Source organism: Dipteris shenzhenensis, chromosome 17, assembly GCF_047967505.1.
Source record: "Dipteris shenzhenensis isolate YYH24624 ecotype China chromosome 17, Dip_SZ_1.0, whole genome shotgun sequence".
NCBI lineage: Eukaryota > Viridiplantae > Streptophyta > Polypodiopsida > Gleicheniales > Dipteridaceae > Dipteris > Dipteris shenzhenensis.
The window spans coordinates 38187017-38206617 of NC_141612.1; the positions used below are offsets into that span (position 1 = coordinate 38187017).

Consider the following 19601-nt stretch of genomic DNA (forward strand, 5'->3'; position numbering starts at 1 on the left):
TCACCGCTATATTGTTAATTCGACAACAATCTCATTTTTTTGAATTTGGTGAAGAAGAGATTTCAATCCTCTTGAATCCTAAGAAAGAGGTTAATGTCAAAGTCATTACAACCATCCTCAGGTTTGATGCAGCCTTTTCCTTGGCTTTATACTTTGCTTATTTTGATTAAACCCAAGAAGCTAATACTTCTTTTTTTAAAATAGTAATGTTATAGAAAATTTTCTGCAAAATATACAAAGCGTTTCATATATGCTCGATCCTCGTATTTCGGAAGTGCTTAGCAACAAAGAAGAAACCATAGAGGATGTTTGCAAGTGGTTGAAGCACGTTCCTATGAATGACGTACGAGTTATTTTTACAGCATATTATGAGAAGTAAGCATCAAACCCTACTTGTTTTTTCTATTGCATTGCTAGAATTGTCTCAAACAAAGTAATTATTCTTTATTGATAATGCAGCTCACATTGGAGTCTGGTAGTCGTGGACATCTTTGCTAAGAAGTGCTTCTTTGCCAACTCAATGACATCCGTCCATGGCACTATGTTAGAGTAAGTATAGACTACACTTGTTGTCACTTCTTGACATGTAGATTGATATGCAATGCACATATTCACTATTGTTATATGTTTTGATGTGCAGATCAGCTTGAAAGTTAGTAGGTGCTATTGACACAGTAATGCGGCAATGTGACTTGGCACAACAAATAGAGTATATAACATGTCAGGTATCACATCAAGAGAATAGCCACATCTATAATTTTGGATGGAGGGTGGGCTACAATTGCTTTTCGGTACTTGGTCAAATTTTTGAGATACAAAATAACACCACACTGTCAACATATACGGATTTGCATCTCTATGCATTTATAACATGTACCATTCGAGCAATCATTAAGGACGACATTATGGACCCTTCCACAAGGCAAATAGATAATGGCTCAGAGGAGTGCGAAATGAATGCCGTCAAAGAGTCAAAGGGGATAGAAGACCTCAACTCTAAAAACATGGCTTCATTGAAAGAATTGGGAAGCTCTTTTAATGTTAGGGTTATGATTCAACATAGACCTCAGTATCTTGAATTTGGGGAAGAGGAGATTTCAATCCTCTCTAGAGCTTCAAATGAGGTCAATAACAACGTTATGATGGCCATTCTCAGGTTTGATACAAACTTTTTCTCTGCTTGATAATTCAATATTTTGATTAAATCTAATAAGCTAATATTCATTTATTTGTTGGTGCAGTATAGTTATCTCACGATTTGGTAGAGCCGTACAAAACCGTGTGTATATGTTGGATTCCCTCCTTTCTCCTATACTTAGCGATAGCAGAAAGACGATAGCCAATGTTTGTAAATGGTTACAGCCTTTACATTTACATAGCATGCAAGTCCTATTTATGGCATATCACGAGATGTGAGTATCATGGCAACCTTTATTTTCATCTTATACTAGCAACATTGTGTTAAATAATAATGGTTCTTAATTATTCGTGTAGGGAACATTGGAGTCTGGTGGTTTGGGACCTTGAAGACAACTATTGTTGGTTTGTTAACTTGATTGTAGGCTTTCATGGCTCAGTGCAAATGTAAGTATTCTATTAATCTGTTGTTACTTCTATATTATGTACCTTATGTAATAGACACACTAAGTTTTTTTAATATGTCATGATGAGCAGGTCGATTGAGAAGTTGGTATCTGCTATTAGAGAAACAGGACAGTGACAAAGACTCGCTAGACTTCCAAAAGCGTTTAGTAGTAGAGCAGGAAGATGAGCATAGTTGTGGGTAGAGAGTTGCCTACAGCTGCATGTTGATTTTCAAAGAAATTTTCTCACTTAAGCCACAGATCTCATCGGAAGACTCTTTGGAGCTCAAATATTCAGAGGAGGATATACAATTGTTTAGGGCTAAAATCATTCGAGACCTAATTGCTACCATTAGAATACAATGTGCAACTGAAGCAATATCAGAGCTTGCATTTAAGGAAGAGGAGATTGAGTCTACTGTGAAAGCACTGCACACTATAGAAGAAGTAGAGACTCAGTGTACACCTACAGCACCACAGCCTCCACTGGAAGCATCAGAAGAGTTGCCACAGCCTCCGCTTGCATTTAAGGAAGAGGATACTGAGTCTACTCCAAAAGCACTACATACTATAGAAGAAGTAGATACTGAGTGTACATCTAGAGCACCACAGCCTCCATTGGAAGCATTAGAAGAGTTGCCACAGTCTCCACTAGAAGCATCAGAAGAGTTGTGATGCATGTATGATGTTGTGTTTGTATATATGCACGAGGAGCATATTCTCATGATGTTGTTTACTCCATGAATATTATGGTTGACATTTATTTGTTGCAATGTATGAATCATGATGTAGTTTTTGTTGATTATACACCAATTTCTGACTTATTACTTAAGTGGTATTTAGTCATGATATTTATATATTTATTTCATGCACACAATTTTATGATATGAATGTGTGATGATGTGATTATTAGGAAATATAATCTTCTGTGATGAGAATTTTGATATGAATATGTGATGATGTAATATTTGTAATATATTTCATGGCAAAGTATCAATTCCCAATGCTCCACTCACTTAAAGTACAGCATTCCCAATGCTTTGCAAAATTTTATTCAGTTGGACAGTCTCCACTCACTTAAAGTAGAGCATTTCCAATGCTTCTCTCACTTTATTCCAACCCTTATCCTTATCATAGCGAACACATCATGCCTTAGTGCACTTGTATTCTTCCATCGTAGTCCTTCCACAAACACTCTCTTATTTCTTACATCCTAGTCAATCTGATTAACTTGTATTCGTCTTTCATTTTACGTCTTCCCTCACTTTCTATCACTCTTGAAGGAGAGGCAGCTCACTGTGCATCCCTCGCTATCGCTCCCTCACTCTCCTTCTCCCACTTTCCGTTTAAGACAATGACTAGTTACTAGCCGACTTCATTTATTGAACTCAAATTCTGTCTTAGATCTCTTTTGTATGGACCAATGAAGGGAAAATCATTCGAGGAGGATATGTTATGCACATGGCTGCTTGATTTGAACTTAGCAGAAGAGGTGAATATCCTTAGCTTTCTTTTTCGCTTCTTTTAATCACGTACTTCTTATGCGAACGAGTTAAATTTTCGTACAGGATATGGCGGTGGCTAGAAGCTGTATTGAAAAAAATGGTGAAGATGAGGAAAGCCAAGAGAGAAAAGAAGAGTTGTTGAATGCTTACAAGTCAGCGGAAGATTTGAAACAAGTTGTGAGGAGAGTCTGTGAGGCGATTTGCGATGCCAGCCCTGGTTACGCATGGCCTGCAAGTTTAAAGTCTGCTTGTTTTCATGAAGCCAATGCCATAGTAGGCACTTTCGAGGACATATGCTCTCTCTAATGACTTAATAGTCAAGTGATGGAAATTTAATTCCATAGAAATTTAAAGTAACTGTGAAATTTAATTCCATAGACTTATGTGTTTTCTAAAGTAACTGTAATAGACAAGAAATGAAACTACAGTTCCACAAAGACTTTTTAGTTCTCTAATGTAAAGTTGTAATAGACAAGAGAGACAAAGATGACATCTTCTAGGCTGAGCTAATGGAAGGTGTTTTTTAACACCATATGGCTTTGAGCTTTGAGTTATATGATCTACTTCTTGTACAAATGTGTCATGCTTTTTTTTAAATGTACTCTAGTTTTTTTTCTAATTTGATTTTTTAAAATCTTACTTTTTGTCTCTTTTAACAACATGAAGTCCTCTTTTTTTAATGTACTCTAGTTTTAATAACATGTCACGTCATTTTTTCTAATTTGATTTTTTAAAATCTTACTTTTTGACTCAAAGTTTTGTTTTATAAGAGCCTCTTTTTTTTAAATGCTTTATCCAAAATTATCTCACAAAACGAATTTGGACAGTGCACTAGTCCAAAATTAATGAAATAGGTGTTTGCAATCTTAACTCTCTCTATCTCCCTTTGTATCCCTCCCCCTCCCTCTGTCTCTAAGAGGCCCTTTGTGTCCCTGACTACTCTCTCTCTCTCTCTCTCTCTCTCTCTCTCTCTCTCTCTCTCTCTCTCTCTATACATCTAACTCTGTCTCATGGCCAGGTGCATTATTTTTGTCGCTTATTGTACTCTCAACTTCTCTCTCTCTCTCAATCTCTCTTGCACGCTCTATTTACTATCTATCTTGAGATCACACACTCTCTGTCTTGCACAATAAATATATACAAATAGTTACTTCAATTTAAAATTACAAATATTTATCGCTTTATCATTCATAGATCATAGAGAGCCATCAATCTTGAGGTGCATACTTAATTTAAAAAATCTTAACAATAAATGAAACAACACTTTGTATTATATATGATTTTTGTTCATACATGTAACAATGCCTCATTGCCAAGTGCATTGTTGAAGCACTAAGGATCCAAGAAACTGGATATCATATGAAATACCTGCCATCATGTCTCTACTATCTCTAGAGTATGGGGGGGGCAACAATTCTTACAAAGGATACTTGTCTCATCCCTATATCTAACTTTGCGATTATCAAGTCTAAAATAATAGTCTTGGGGAGGGCTTGGTATTGCCAACTGCAATTCTTCCCTGATAAATCGCATGGTCCACTCCTCTTCCAATTTCAACATTAGATCAAGATGTCCTTGCCAATAAATTAATACCTCGACAATAGGACTATGAGTCCCATTGCACAAATCATCATCCATTGCTTCCCATTGAAGGTTCTTCCATCTAAACCTTCTATATGTGAAAGTCATGCAGAGATTTTGCCTTCCAATGAAATACCTATGCAAAATTTGGGATCTATTAATACATAGTATCCTGGTCATTTTTTATACAAACAAGAATTGTAAGATTTGCTCACCGAAATGTCACATCTGAAGTGTTCAATCGACATTGTTGTCCATCCATTATCAAATAGCTCAGATAGCCAGTCCATTTCTAAGCTCTTGCAAGTGTAAGTAATCTTTGTTTTCCTTAATTGCCTACAACTTGCAAAGAAATCAACAAAGCATGGAAATGGAAGAAAGCAGCTCAACCTAGCATTTCTTCCACTAGTAGTTGGCTTCATAGCATTTCTCACATCATTAAACATTCTATTTCTATATGATTCACTTATCTTCATGCTTGGAAGCAGCCATTCTGGACTATCAAAAGAGGGCAAGGGAAGAGATTCTAATCTACCATACTGTCCTTCTTCATGTGGCATAATGAAAATTGAGTCATAGAAGAAGATCCCATCCTTTTTTAATTCTGATGGTGTGCGACCTTCATACTGAAGACTCCCAATCTCAACATGGAGGACATGTAACACCCCACTTACGCATGCTGCAGGCTCCCACTCTTTGTAAGTAGATGGATATAAGTCTGTAAAACAAATACAAGGCATAAGACAATAGTGTCAACGTCCCCAAATAAATGCAAATACTCTAAAAAGCAAATGAAGTACTAGTACACTTTGAAAAACTTACAATTGGGCCTACGATATGGATGTCCTTCATTCGGATGCACATATATGTTTGCATGGGTAAAGACATGCTGAATATATACTTGTGTCACTATGTTACTGCCAGGAGAAATTTCAAAATCTAAGATCCTTCCCTTCCAATGTTTGGAGATGTCCATTGCATCCTTCCGACCCACTTTGTAGCACCCATGATTAGTGGGTTGCATTGTGATCCAAGAACATTTCCTGTAGAGCTTAGGAATCCATTCCCCATGCTCATCCTTAACATTCTTCAATACAACAAACTGTAAACTACTTCTATATCTATCATTTTCTACTTCCATAGTTTCATCCCCTGTACCATAAGATTAAAATTAGCTCTTTCTACTTCCAAAGACCCTCCAAATTTATGTCTATTTATCAATACTAGATGAGCTTATCTTCGAAGAATGCTCAATTTTGTTATTTTTAAAAATGCATTGCTGGTAATAGGTCCAACTTTGCTCCAAAGACTACAATATTGCTATAGTTTTCAATTATTGAGACTCTAGAAATTCTATATTGTTGTATATCTCTTCCTTCTTTAGTCGGCTACTTCACGACGTATTTTTATAGTTTTCTGTTAGCAAACATATTGAGACTCTAGCAATTCTATATTGTTGTGAATCTCTTCCTTCTTCAACTGGCTACTTCACGATGTATTTCATGATAATAGCTTTTTTTAGGCCTTGCTTTTCTCAAAGCTTTGGCTAAGGTTTGAAGTGTGGCGACATTTAGCAGTTGTTTTAAACCCTTTCTAAGGGGGGATCATATGAGTGTTGGTGTGTGTGTGCGCGCATGCGTGTGCGTGTAGAAAAATGAGGGTAGATGAACAATGGGCATGCTACCTCAATCAAGAATTTGACTCTGTCTTATTGAAGGCCGAAGGCCGAGACCCAGTTGAAACTATATAAGATGGGTACTCTATAGAAGATTGGTACTCCTTTGGAAGCCTTGAAAAGAAAAGAATGGACATCACAATGGAAAAAAGGGTCCCAATTCTCTTAGGACCACATCATTTATAAACATAGCAAACTATTATTTTCTGAAACTGCGAACTGGACCATCTTGTTTATCCAATCGCACTAGCGTGTACATTGCCGCTCCAGCCATTGTGCCCATTGTTGGACCGACTATGTACACCCATACTGATTTGTAGTGATTCCAAGCTATGGCAGGCCCCAAAGTTCGAACTGGGTTCATCGAAGCTCCAGATATTTCCCTGCACGCTCATCACAAAAACAAGTCCCTTGAACGTCTATTACTGTATGGAAATATTTCTTGTTTATATGTATCGATGCTCAATATAATCTAAAGAGCCATCATCCGGGCAGAACATTACCCGGCGACAAGAGTGTTCAATGTCACGGTAGCCCCAACGGCTATTCCTGCCAGCTCGCCAACCTGCGATATAAATTAGATGCGTAATTTGCCGGCTTAGAGCACGTAGGAGTCTCAAGATCAACTTCTAGGTGCAATTACACGACACTGCTCCGGATAGAACTAGCTACGAGGCCACATTTAAAGGATAAGAAGATTACTGCGCGTGTGTCTGTAGAGACAGCTGTCACAACGAACATAAGCCCAAACGTAATGATGAATTCAAGTGCTAAAGATTGCATTTCGGTCCCAGAAGGCATTGTGACTCCTCCAGCATGAGAAGGCTGGAAAATTGCTTTCAAAATGAAAGACGCACAGATAGATCCAGAAATCTGAGCTCCAAAGTAGAGCGGAACCTGGACGAAACAATCATAAGTTTGGTCGTTTAAGAAAAGATATCGATTTTTGCTTATTCAACGTTGCGCGTACTCCGTGAATGCCATGTTTATTCGAATCATGGATGGGGAATTCCGAATGTTCGTTCAGACCCCCTTATTCCAACATATGATGTTACCTGTGTCCAAGGGAAATGCTTTATGGCGGCGAATGCAAGGGTGACCGCTGGATTCAAATGTGCTCCAGATATATGTCCAGTAGAGAATATAACAATCATCACGGCTAAGCCAGAAGAACCGGCAATGCCCAAATGAGTGAGTCCTCCTTTGGTCCTGTCGTTGACAATGCAGGCTCCTGCAGAAGCAAAAATCAGCAGGAAAGTCCCTATGAACTCGGCGCCAATCTGCATCAACAAAAAGGAAATGGGCGGACATCGTTGGCATTCATGATGCAAAGGGCATCTTAACTCGATAAGTTAGAACCAAATCCAAAACTGCAACACAAGAACCCAAAGATGACATACAGAACTCCTTTACTTGGGAATCATTATTGAGCCATACGCCTGTTTTGAGCGCTGAAACAAGTTGCGAATATGGTCACTCATTTTGTAATCAAGCCGTCAGCAACACAGTAAACGATAGCCGTAAAAGACTCAAAACATTGCTTAAATCACTCCCCCTCCCTGCATCCAAATTCCGAAACACTATTCTCGAAACAACCACACGTTCTTACATTCGCAACTGTTCCAAAACAACCACAGGTTCTTACAGTTTGTAATCCTTATTTCAGCTGTCCATTGTATAAAGCTTCAGTTCAAAAGAAAACGACAGTCAAACGCTGTTACCCTCTTCGCTAGAAGTTTCAAGCAGGGTAGAGGTTCGACGGGGCTGCTTTTGCCAGATTCCATGGCGTCTCCCCGAGCCTCGTTGGAGAGCAAGGGTCCCCAACAGCCTGTAGAGGCGGTTTCTCCTGCTCCCTTCGAGAGAGAGGCAACCACGGAAATTGAAACACTGCCGGGACTCTCTGGCATGTTCTTCAGCAGGAGTACAGCAAGGAGGCGGCGAGCAAGCGCACTCAAAGTACTGATTCAGTTCCAAGAACGTCGAGGAGGATGAGGGAGACGACTAAATCCAAAGCACTTGGTAGCTGCGTTAATAGGGAGCTGCATCATTCTGCAGAGAACCAAAAAAGTGAATGTGGTGACAAACCAAGAGGAGACAAGGGAGAGAGACGAAACACAACGGGGGGTGGGACTGCACGGGGTTCGTAGCGCAGGTGAGATGGTGGACGGGGTGGAGAAAGGCGGGCATAGCCGATGGGATACGAAAGCTGCAGCCCATCACAAGGAGTGCGTAGGTACACGAGTGGGCATATCGTGGAGCAGGCTTCTATGGGTGCCCACCTCTTCACAAGGGTTTCCCTTTCCCTTTGTCCGAAGAGAGCGAGAAAGAGAGAGAGAGAGGGAGAGAGGGAGAGAGAGTTTGTGTTTCTTTGTGTGTCTGTGCAGGGTGTGTCGTTTTACTTCGTAGCACAAAGAGAGTGAGTTTATTTTTTAAAGAGAAAAAAGGGGCAAAAAAAAAACACACAAAGATGTGTGTAGTGTGTGTGTGTGGGGATGTGGGGTATCTTAGTTAGTGTTTGTGTCCTCAAGCATGTGTATGTGGGTGCTCGTGTATGAGTGCACTGTTGCACGTGTGTGTGTGAAAGAGCATATATATTTTGAAAGGAGAACAAGGGAGGAGAGAGAGAGAGAGAGAGAGAGAGAACATTTCTATGATAGACAGAGATAGCATTTGTTCGATAGACTGAAAGGAGAACAAGGGAGGAGAGAGACAGAAAGAGAAAGTGAAAGCGAAAGAGAGAGAGAGAGAGAGAGAGAGAGAGAGAGAAGCAAGAACCTTTTTACACACGTTACACATTAGAGAGAGAGAGAGAGAGAGAGAGAGAGAAGCAAGAACCTTATTACACACGTTACACATTTTAGAATTACTTTATCATAGAGAAGGAGCTTTAATGGGATTTTACTCCAAGTTAGCAGGATGTCTCCTTGGCACTTGAATATGTCTCCTTAGCCCTTGTAATGGAAAAGAATTTAAAAAAGTCTTTATTAGTGGGAAGGCTAGGAGGGGAGGGATGGGAATGCAAGGGGATAGGGGAGGTAAGAGAAGCTTGATTAATGAGGGTGTCCCTCTATTTATAAGGGGAGGCCTTTTTATTTATGAGGTTGAAAACCCTTTTGCCATAAGAGATAGTACAAAATTGCAATCCATTGTTTGCTCATCACAATATGTGTGTAGGTACATGAGGGGGCATATCATGGACCCACCTCTTCACAAGGGTCACCCTTTCCCTTCTCTAGATAACATGATGTCTAGAGAGAGACAAATTTCATAGAAATACTCCAAGGATCTTCATAGGAAAACTCCATCTTACTCACTGTTTAACTTACGGTGTGTGAGTGTGTGTCTCTAACCATATGCATGCAGGTGTGTGTGTGTGTGTGTGCGCGCATGCATGCATGCAAGTTTTTAAAAAAAGGAGAACAAGCAGGCAGAGAGAGAGAGAGAGAGAGAGAGAGAGAGAGAGAGAGAGAGAGAGAGAGAGAGAGAGAGAGAATTTTCATAGGAAAAATCCATCTTAGTCACTTTTTAACTTACGATGTGTGAGTATGTGTCTCTAACCATATGCATGTAGATGTGTGTGTGTGTGTGTGCATGCACATTTTTTTAAAAAGGAGAACAAGTGCACGCACACACACACACACACAAAGTAGGCGCGCTCTGCACGCCACATGTCAGCCTCAGGTGTAGGGTCTCAATCTTGCCCCATAGGCAGGCTGGAGCCTCTCTCTCCTCCCAAAAAATCTCGAGAGGGATAAGAGAGAGGGCTTCAAACAAGCCTTTCATATTCAAGGCCTCCAAGGGGGAATTATTGCTTTATGGGATTATTATCCCGAAATTACACGTGTCATCAAGCCGTGAGTTCTCCATGCTCCACAGGCCAATTGAGGGGTGTAGGCCACCACCTTAGAGAGAGAGAGAGAGAGAGAGAGAGAGAGTCAAGCACTTTAGCGGTACTTCTTTTACCAAGTTTGGGGGGGGGGGGTATATATATGCACTAGTAAAACTCATATGCTTAAAATGTATTCTTTTCCTTTCCTTACCTATAGCAATATTGCACCCCAATAACCAGGAGCTAATGTCCTAATGCCTTTATGCTCGCATGTATTAAGTTGAAGCATGCACGCAAGCATGCGTGCATGTGTGAATCTCCATGCATGCAAGATAATACCCTTAGAGAGACATCATGCTCTCATATCACTTTGGTATATGCATGCCTTACACATCCTTGTTTGCGCATGCATGTGGGTGCATAATGTGTGTGTGGGGGGGGAGGGAGTGTGCATTCATGAATAAGTGAGGGAGGGATGATTGAGAGAGAAGACATCAAGGAGGAGAAGACATCAACGGGGGAAGGGAGTGTATAATGCGAGAATGAGTGAGTGAGGGATGATTGAGAGAGAAGACATCAAGGAGGATAAAAAATTTACCCCATGGAAAGGACTCTCTCTCTCTCTCTCTCTCTCTCTCTCACACACACACACACACACACACACACACACACACACACATGCATGCACGCACGCACACACGACACACACACACACACACACAGACGCAGATGCAGATGCAAATGCAGATGCAGATGCAGACGCGCACACACACACACACACACACACCACACACACACACATGCATGCGCGCGTGCACACACACACACACACACCTTCAAAGCTTTACAGAGCATTGTAATATGCATGTATAAATAGTTCACAAACAAATATCTCATTCCTTGTGATGGATGCCTATTAGGTAGTTGGTGTAATGCCACACCTTCAAATCCTCTCAATGATCATCCGTGACATTGGAATGTTGCAAAATTTCAATCAGTTCATGTCCTCCATCTCTATTGTCCTTACAACAAGACTTGTGATTTGCATTCCTAGACCAAAATAATGAAATGTCACAAATTTCAATTAGTTCATCTCCTCCATCTCTATTGTCCTTACAACAAGACTTGTGATTTGCATTCCTAGACCAAAATATTAGCTAAGGAGACGTCAAGTGCGCTTTCAATTTTGGACATGTATCATTTCTAGAGCCATGTATGCTCAAATCTATAGTTTAACAAAATCACAAGAAAAACTTTAAAACACTAATGACAATGCTTGCTCAAAGGACTTAATTGTACTAACTAATCCTTAAATTTAGAATTTGATGCATCATTACATATAAAAAAAGATACGTTTGCATAAAGAAACATAATGCCTTTTTAGTACATTGAAAAGGGAAATGCTTCTAAACTTTATAAAGTACTGATGTTTGAGAATCATAACCACATGATATATCAATCTAGTCAGACGTATGGGTCTTGCGTTGCACTACAACGTAGGGTCCATATAGGCACTTCCCCTTCAACGTACTAAAAAGAAAATACGACTTTATAAATTCAATGTGCTATCGTAAACAAATAAAGGATTGTTAAGATTTTGGTAACTCCATTTTCCAACATTATTAATGATTCATGTGCAACGCTTACAATAATTTTTGTGTCGATTTTCTTTTATTGACTATGGATCAAATCTTACGACTAAAATTGATGCTACTTTACGAGCAAAATCTATACACTTCCTTAAGACCTTGGCATTGTAATGCAACCCCTTTTTTTTGCAAGGACACAAAAAGAAGGTAAGAGCTTTACAAGGGGCTATCCATGATGATGATTAAAGAGAAGATCTTGTGGTGTGACATTTGCATCAAGGCTAGTTGAATCTTTGAATATGGGATTGGGGGGGAGAGAGAGAGAGAGAGAGAGAGAGAGAGAGAGAGAGAGAGAGAGAGAGAGAAAGAGAGAGAGAGCTTTGAATATGGGACGGGGGAGAGAGAGAGAGAGAGAGAGAGAGAGAGAGAGAGAGAGAGAGAATTTCCATTCCCCAACTTATTTTAGATGGTAAGATTAAGGAGCTCCCTTAATTTAAAGAAAGGTTTAGTCGAACTTTAATCGTGAAACAAAATGGTATCACTTTAAAATGAATCACATATCCTCGATTGTTTTACTTGGTGATTGATTGGTAGGTCCTTGCTTATCATAACATTGGTAGGTCCATGCCTATCATAACATGGTATTTCTTACTACCATTTGCTTAATATGACTTGTATAAGATATACCATGCATTGAAATATGAGCCACATAGTATATTCTTGGTCAAATCATTATAACATGTTGGCTATAAAAGTATGGATTGTTAAATATTTAAATCATTTAATGGATTTACATTCATTTAAAATATACTTTTAAAGAAATTTTTCCTATAGAAATCTCAAGCACAGATAGTACATACCAAATTTTAATATTATCTATAGGTGTTACCAAATGAGGTTTATCTATGCTATATGTGTGTTTTAAAGCACTCTAGACAAGGTTTAACTATGCTATCTGTGTGTTTTAAAGCACTCCAAGAATGTAATTATCATGTCTAATAGTATTGTTTGTCTACAGCCTCCATAATTCTCTAAGAAAAGGATGTGTATGTGAGACATAAACAAATAGCATTGGTTTCAAGGGATTCGGTTTTGTAGAAGTACATGGGTCTAAAGAATCCTTAGATTTCTTTAAACTCTAGTCATCGAAATCATATCTGTGGAGGTCTTTCCGACATTGCTTTTCAAAATATGCTTTTCTCTAGTTTAAAAAATATGTATAATCTTCAAGATACTTTTATGTACACTGATTTCCAAATACACTTTTTATGTACATTGATTTTCCAAAGACACTTTTCACCTACTTAATAGGCAAAATGTACAAGCTTCAACTTTTTACTCTGTAGGAAAGGGTTGTAAAGTTGGCTGAATATGTAGTTTTTGTGTTAGAAAGCAAGGGAAACAACTCAGCTTGTGGCTCACAATATGAATGGAAATAAAAGAGACACCAATGTGCACATGTCCAGACTTCCAAGAAATAGCAAGGGGGGAAAAAGCGTACTTGGCCTACAAGAATATATATTTTGTGTTTCTACGAGTCTTGGGACTTGACATAGAAATGCATAGGTTCACCCATTAGCCTATGCTCAAGAGCCAAGAGGTGAGGCTGGCCCGCACGAGGGAAAGACCACCTTACCATGACATGTACATAATCTATGAGCCCACCTAAAATTTTGAAGAACTCAAGGTCAAGGCATGCCAAGACCTATTTGTTTTGAGAAAGGGCAAGCACCACAAAACTACTTGTATAATTAATGCAAGACCACAAAACTACTTGTTCTTATCGAAAGTAGTTACTTTTAATGCTACCTTCAGCCTCTAAAGCACGTGGTAAACCCCGTTCATCAAAGCAATGTCTTTATTGCAACTTGATGATTCAAATGGTACTTTGTACACATGGCATGCTCCTTTGTTCATTCATTATTGCATCTTCGATGTCTCTCCCTCCTTGTGTGTGTGTGTGTGTGTGTTTTGGGAATAGCAATTGAAGGGAGGATCTTGGCTTCTAAGATGGGGAGACATCCCTAACCCTACACTGCACGCAACAAACTCCTACATGAGGTATGTTCAAATTTCCAACAAGTTCCAGTGGACTACCAGGTCCTTCAGGCCTACGGCCAAAGCTATGCCGATTATATTAAAAGAAAAGGGGATATTTAAGCCAAAAAGAGTAGACCATTACAAAAATTGGCTTCTAAAATGGGCAGACATCCCTAAGCCTATGTTGTACACAGCAAACTCCTACATCAGATGCATTCGAATTTCCAACAAGCTCCAGCGGACTACCAGGTCCTTCAAACCTACAGCCAAGCTGAGGTCTCTCATATTAGATGCCAATAGATGAACTATCTCATTCACTATGAAACCATTTGGACTTGGCTAACCAAACACCAATTTGTTGCGAAGCTCGTATATAGCAAGTAGCACGGCTGCTCTCACCAGAGGCCAGGATGCACCAAGGGTGGAGGGGAGACACTCCATCTCACCAAGCAATGCCATTCTCTAGTTTGGCCCAATGTAGAACATCTTCATTAGGCTTGAGCTACGAATTGCTTTTTCCACCCTGCTCCATACTTCACAGACCACTGGGCAGCTCCAAAAGAGGTGCCTCACACATCCGATAGCCTTCCCAGAAATGGGGTAGGATGGGTTCATCGCAACCCATTTGGCTAGCTTCATCCTCATGGATAACCATTGCTAGATACTTTTCTAGAGAAGGTAGTTCGCTTTCCCTGCAACGCTCTTCTTCCAGATGTGCATGAGGTGGGTCTTTCACCATCTCGAACCCCTCCTAAGCTTCCATTTCTAGTTTAGATTTGGTGCAACCACCTAAGAATCTACCAACCATTTTGTAGAGATTTTTCTAGGACAAGTTTTCCCTACTACCCATTGATTCACTCATCTATGAAGCAATCATGTTAGTAGGCCACTAGTTAGGCACATGCTCCATCACCGCTCTCAGTAGATCTTCTTGATTCAGTAGAAATCTAGTTTTTGGTTGATCCCATGGGATCCAATCTGCAACTCTCTGGTCCCAAACATATGCCCAAATCTAAATAGCTTTTTTTAATAGGTTATGGGCTCTAAGAGGGTCATGAAGATTGAAAACTCCTTGGCCTTCTAAAAGCTATCCCCAACCAAATACTTTCCTGTAGACTAGCATTATCTCTTGGAGCATAGCCTATAGTATCACCCAAGTCCTCACCATAAGCCTACCCCCTTCCCTTTCCTTTAGCCTTCTCTATAAGCCTACCCCCTTCCCTTTGACCTGCTCTATCTTCATCTTCAAGATCTCCACCCATGATACATTGCTTTCAAACATTGTGGGTAACCATGTACAGATCAGGGCCGTATTCCAAACCCTTGTGTCTGGCAATCCAAGACCACCCTGAGCCTTAGGAACCTTCAGGGGCTCCCATGGGATATAGTGCATCCTCCTATGCTCTTCTTCTACCCAAACAAAGGTGCGAAGAAATTTTTCCACCTCCAACCACTGGCATTTAGCAAAGTTCCAGAGGGTCGAGAAATATGTTGTAGCAATGGACAATACGTGCTGCACAATGATCGTTCTCATGTTCCACTCGAGAGGGATCCCATGCCACCGTTTAAGTTTAGTATTCTCCAAGAACCAGTCAAAGTGTTGCCTGAGAGTGAGACCAACACCTAGGGGGGCATCCAGGTACTTGATTATCTCTCCTGGTTTCACCATTCTGACCTAGAGATCCGACATCCAGTCGGGGGGTTGGGGGGGGGTTGAGAGCGAATGTTTTTTGTAGGTTGCACTGAAAACTAGAGGTTATATAGATGCTCACTTGTTAGCCTTTATAAAAGTGTTAACTTGAATGTAGATATCCAAGAGTGGCTCACACATGCTACCTATAATGGATGAGTTTGATTTATGCAATTACATGTACTTAATTTGTGCAACTATAAATATCTATGAACATTGTTAAGTGCATTTTTTAAAATGATGCTATTTGCATAGTAATTAGCATTTATGTTATCATTAACCAATACAAGATAAAATGACTATGATGAGCACACTACTCATATGAACCTTGCCCATTCATAGGTTAGGATATTTGCAAAGTAAGTACTGCACATTTTCTTCCAAAAAGAATGTGATGGTTATGTGTTTTAGTCCTTATGGTCTTTGTAAATCACCTCTGGTCACCATATGATGTAGGCCATGTGTTATGGGTTTGCCTCCATCGTACCTCTTAAAGACATGAGAAACTAGGTTCACATAAAGGCCTAAGATTAGTCCTTGTACATGCAAGAGAGAGAACCATTTGGGGGGTTTATCCCATTTTGTAGATCTTGACCCTTGGGCACCCTTGCTAGCATGAGATCCTAGCCATAGATTTGTCCTTGACCACCATGAGATGGCATGTGAAACTATGTGACTAGATGTATCCTTGACAAAGCATGAGGCAAACCCTTGAGGGGGGGTATGTTGGGATATTTGTGATCAAGGGCTTTCTCTAAGGTGCATGTGTGCATCTAGCAATCACATGTTTGTGTGTCTATGTATGTGTACATGTGTAGTGAAACACACTTAAAGCTATCTAGGACCATGAGATTCAGTAGTAGAAAAATTAGTTGCTTGCAAAATGATGATATGAAAAGTTCAAAAAGTACTTACATGTTATATAGATGTATCTAATAGTATTAATTACCTGAGAGATTATGAAAATCAACCTTTAATGGAAAAGCATATTGTCACAAACAATCATCAAGTAGTGGATGTGATTACACAAGTTCTAGAGGGATGTCAAAGGAGGCTACATGTGATTCCCTATCTTGAATGGACATTAATTAGCACACTTATCACCCACATGTAATGACAAAATGAGGCCAAATGATTGGTTGGTTTCTCTTGGTGTAGATTGTTTCGTACAAGGTGTGCCTCCAAGATCTTCTTGTTAACATATGTGAATCTTATGCAACAAATCCATGCAAGCTGAAAAATAAAAATGTTAACTCCATTAGACATTAGAAGAATAAATATATGCAAGTTTGGTTGGCTATTACACTGTTGTATGTGGAAATTAACATCATATGCATTGCATAAAAGGGTGTCTAAATAACATAAAATTCCATACATAAAATTTTACATCATCAAAATATCCATGCATAAAAAGGAGAGACTTATATCATTCAAATGACTATGCATATTGAAAACAAAGTTTTATGCAATCTTCAAATTTGCATGCAAAGTTCAAATGATTATGCATATTGAAAACATTTTTTTATGCAATCTTCAAATTTGCATATAAAGTTTTATGCATATAAAAATGGATACTTTCAAAATCATTCAAATACCCATGCATATTTGAAAAACGTTATGTAAAATCATATATGGAACGTGAGATATTTATGCCATCCAACTATTCATGCAGGTTTTATGTAAATTATTTTAATCACATTGTTGGGAGCCTCTTTTGTTTATTTTTGTTATTTATGCCATCAAACTATTCATGCAGGTTTTATATAAATTTTTTTAATCACATTGTTGGGAGCCTCAATTCTTTATTTTCATTTTGAATCCATGTTATAAGAAATTTTCAAAGCCAATCAGCACCTTGCCATTGCAAGGTGGCATGCAAAAAAACTCATGCGTATTGCTTTACATCTTCTTTAATGATGTCATTACCATAACAATAAATAGGTCATTGCCTCTTCATGTGCTCTTTATGCCAAATATTACTACATAGTTTAGTACTCTTCCTTAGTGTCCAAATATCATTCCGCTTCTCTCTATTTTAATTATGGAATAGAATGGTGCACATTGCCATGCTTTCACACCTAATCAAAAAAAAGGAAAGAAACGTATTTATCATTGAAGTAAAATTTCATGATCATATTATTCACAAAACTTTCATTATTAGAGAACTCATACTAATGGTTCATGCATGCATGCATGCATGTGTGTTGTGTGTGTGTGTGTGTGTGTGTGTGTGTGTGCACGTGCATGCGTGCCATGCACGCACATGCATCCTTGAGAGTGTGTATGAGTATGTGTGTGGGTGTGGGTGCACGCATGCATGCATGTGTGCATACATGCGTGTGTGTGTGTGTGTGTGTGTGTGTGTGTGTGTGTGTGTGTGTAGATTTAATATTCCTATCAATAAATTAACCATGCAATTAATTCCATCATTTGAATGAAAAGGGATCTATGAGACAAGGACAAAAATATTTGAGACAATTAAATAGAATATTTTAACAAAATTGTAACAAATTGAGAGTTTTTCTTAATATAGATTTTATGAAAATGTTGAAAATTTTCCTATTATTGAGTTTGCAAAAAAACCACAGGATTGGTAAAAAAGTGTTGATTCCATCAAGTAGTCCAGGTTCTGAGGTCAAGGTCCACTTACCTGCCACCATCCAAACAAAATTACATGTTAAAACATCATAGTTTCATTTAGGTAGATAGGTAATGCATAAAGTAAGTTCTATACATTAAAGCAAAGTCTAGTCTTCCTAAATCTGATATCCACTCATAACAGTCTACTGTGTACAATGCCGATACGGCCCACATGCAAATCCCTAAGGGAGTAAGGCAACCAAGTTAGAAGGAAAATTTGTGCATAGTGAGAAAGTTGGTTGGTCATTTTTGTATAATAAATGCAACAAACCTTTAGTTGAGGATTTGGAAAAGAAGGGTGGACACGTACATGCAAGAGACAGTCTATTGAGAACTACAAGGGATGAGATAAGGGTGGCTCAGAACATCCAACAACTCAATATGGTTGGGCAAGTACAAGCAGGAATAAGAAAGTCTATGGCTTTGCGACATAAATAAGAGAAGTCCACAACGTGCTCATATAACAAGAATGGGATATTGTAGCCGATAGTCTTGATGCCTACTACTAGCAAGGTGCTAGAGTTATGGCTCTACTAGAAAGGTAGACATTGAGTGTAGAAGAATCATGCTCTAGCAAGCCGTAGAGTTAGTGAACGGTAAGCCCAAAGCTCAACAAAAAGTAAGAAAAATAATATCCATCTCCACCTATTTTATATTACTTCTCCCATGGTCCTTGGGCCATGTCTCACTAAATGCAGGCATGGGACCGCCTAGGTGGAGGGGTGGCACATGGAGGAAACATGCCACCTTAACATTTTATAATATTACTACCATGGATAATGTACAACACACCTTATGGGTCCTCTTACGTGGAAGGGTGGCACATGGTCATGCTTTGCCACCTCAACCCTGGGCCCTATGCACACCATATTGTATTATACTATTGCCACACATACAAGCACACACACATATTTATGCCTTTTACCTTGGTCAAATTTATCCATACTCTCTCTCTCTCTCTCCATCTCTCTCCTCTCTCTCTCTCTCTCCTCTTCTCTCTCTCTCTCCCTCTCTCTCTCTCTCTCTCTTAGCCTCTCTACCTCCCTACCCGTATCCTCTTGGCCGCTAGGATTTGTCATTCATTCCCTCTCTATGTCTCTCTCTCTCTCTGAATTCTCTCTCTTAATCTCTCTCAGCCTTCCTCCCTCCCTCCCTCCGTCCCTCCCTCCCTCTCTCCCTTTCTCTCTCTCCTCTTTCCCTCTTCTCACTCTTAATCTCTCTCTCTCCCTCCCCTCTTCTCTCTCATTTCTCATTCTCTCTCTCTCTCCCTCCCTCCCTCCCTTGGCGGCCACAGCCGCGAGAAGTCTCTCTCTCTCTCTCTCTCTCTACCTCCCTCTCTTGGCGGCCATGGCCGCTAGAAGTTTCATTCTTTGTCCCTCTCTCTTTATCTCTCTCTCCTTAAGTCTCCCTCCTCTCTTCTCTCTCATCTCTCTCTCTCTCTCTTTCTCTCTCTCTCTCTCTCTCTCTCT

The 19601-nt window shown here is 39.5% G+C and overlaps 1 protein-coding gene across 1 annotated transcript; it reads right to left on the reverse strand.

Annotated features, from left to right (window-relative positions):
* Positions 1 to 6486: 6486 nt before the first annotated feature.
* LOC147892083 (aquaporin NIP6-1-like) lies at positions 6487 to 8565 on the reverse strand. Its single transcript, XM_087388104.1, has 5 exons — positions 8066 to 8565; positions 7400 to 7624; positions 7047 to 7241; positions 6848 to 6909; positions 6487 to 6727 (listed from the first exon to the last, which is right to left on the reverse strand). The coding sequence occupies exons 1-5, from the start codon at positions 8249 to 8251 to the stop codon at positions 6544 to 6546; spliced, it is 852 nt and encodes a 283-aa protein (XP_087244230.1). The 5' UTR covers positions 8252 to 8565; the 3' UTR covers positions 6487 to 6543.
* Positions 8566 to 19601: the final 11036 nt, after the last annotated feature.

Coding starts and splice junctions, on each gene's coding strand:
- LOC147892083 (XM_087388104.1), bottom strand. CDS start 8,251: ATGCCAGAGAGTCCCGGCAGTGTTTCAATTTCCGTGGTTGCCTCTCTC. Junction 6,910..7,046: donor TCTCTACAGACACACGCGCA/GTAATCTTCTTA, acceptor TTTATATCGCAG/GTTGGCGAGCTGGCAGGAAT. Junction 6,728..6,847: donor TTGAACACTCTTGTCGCCGG/GTAATGTTCTGC, acceptor ATGAGCGTGCAG/GGAAATATCTGGAGCTTCGA.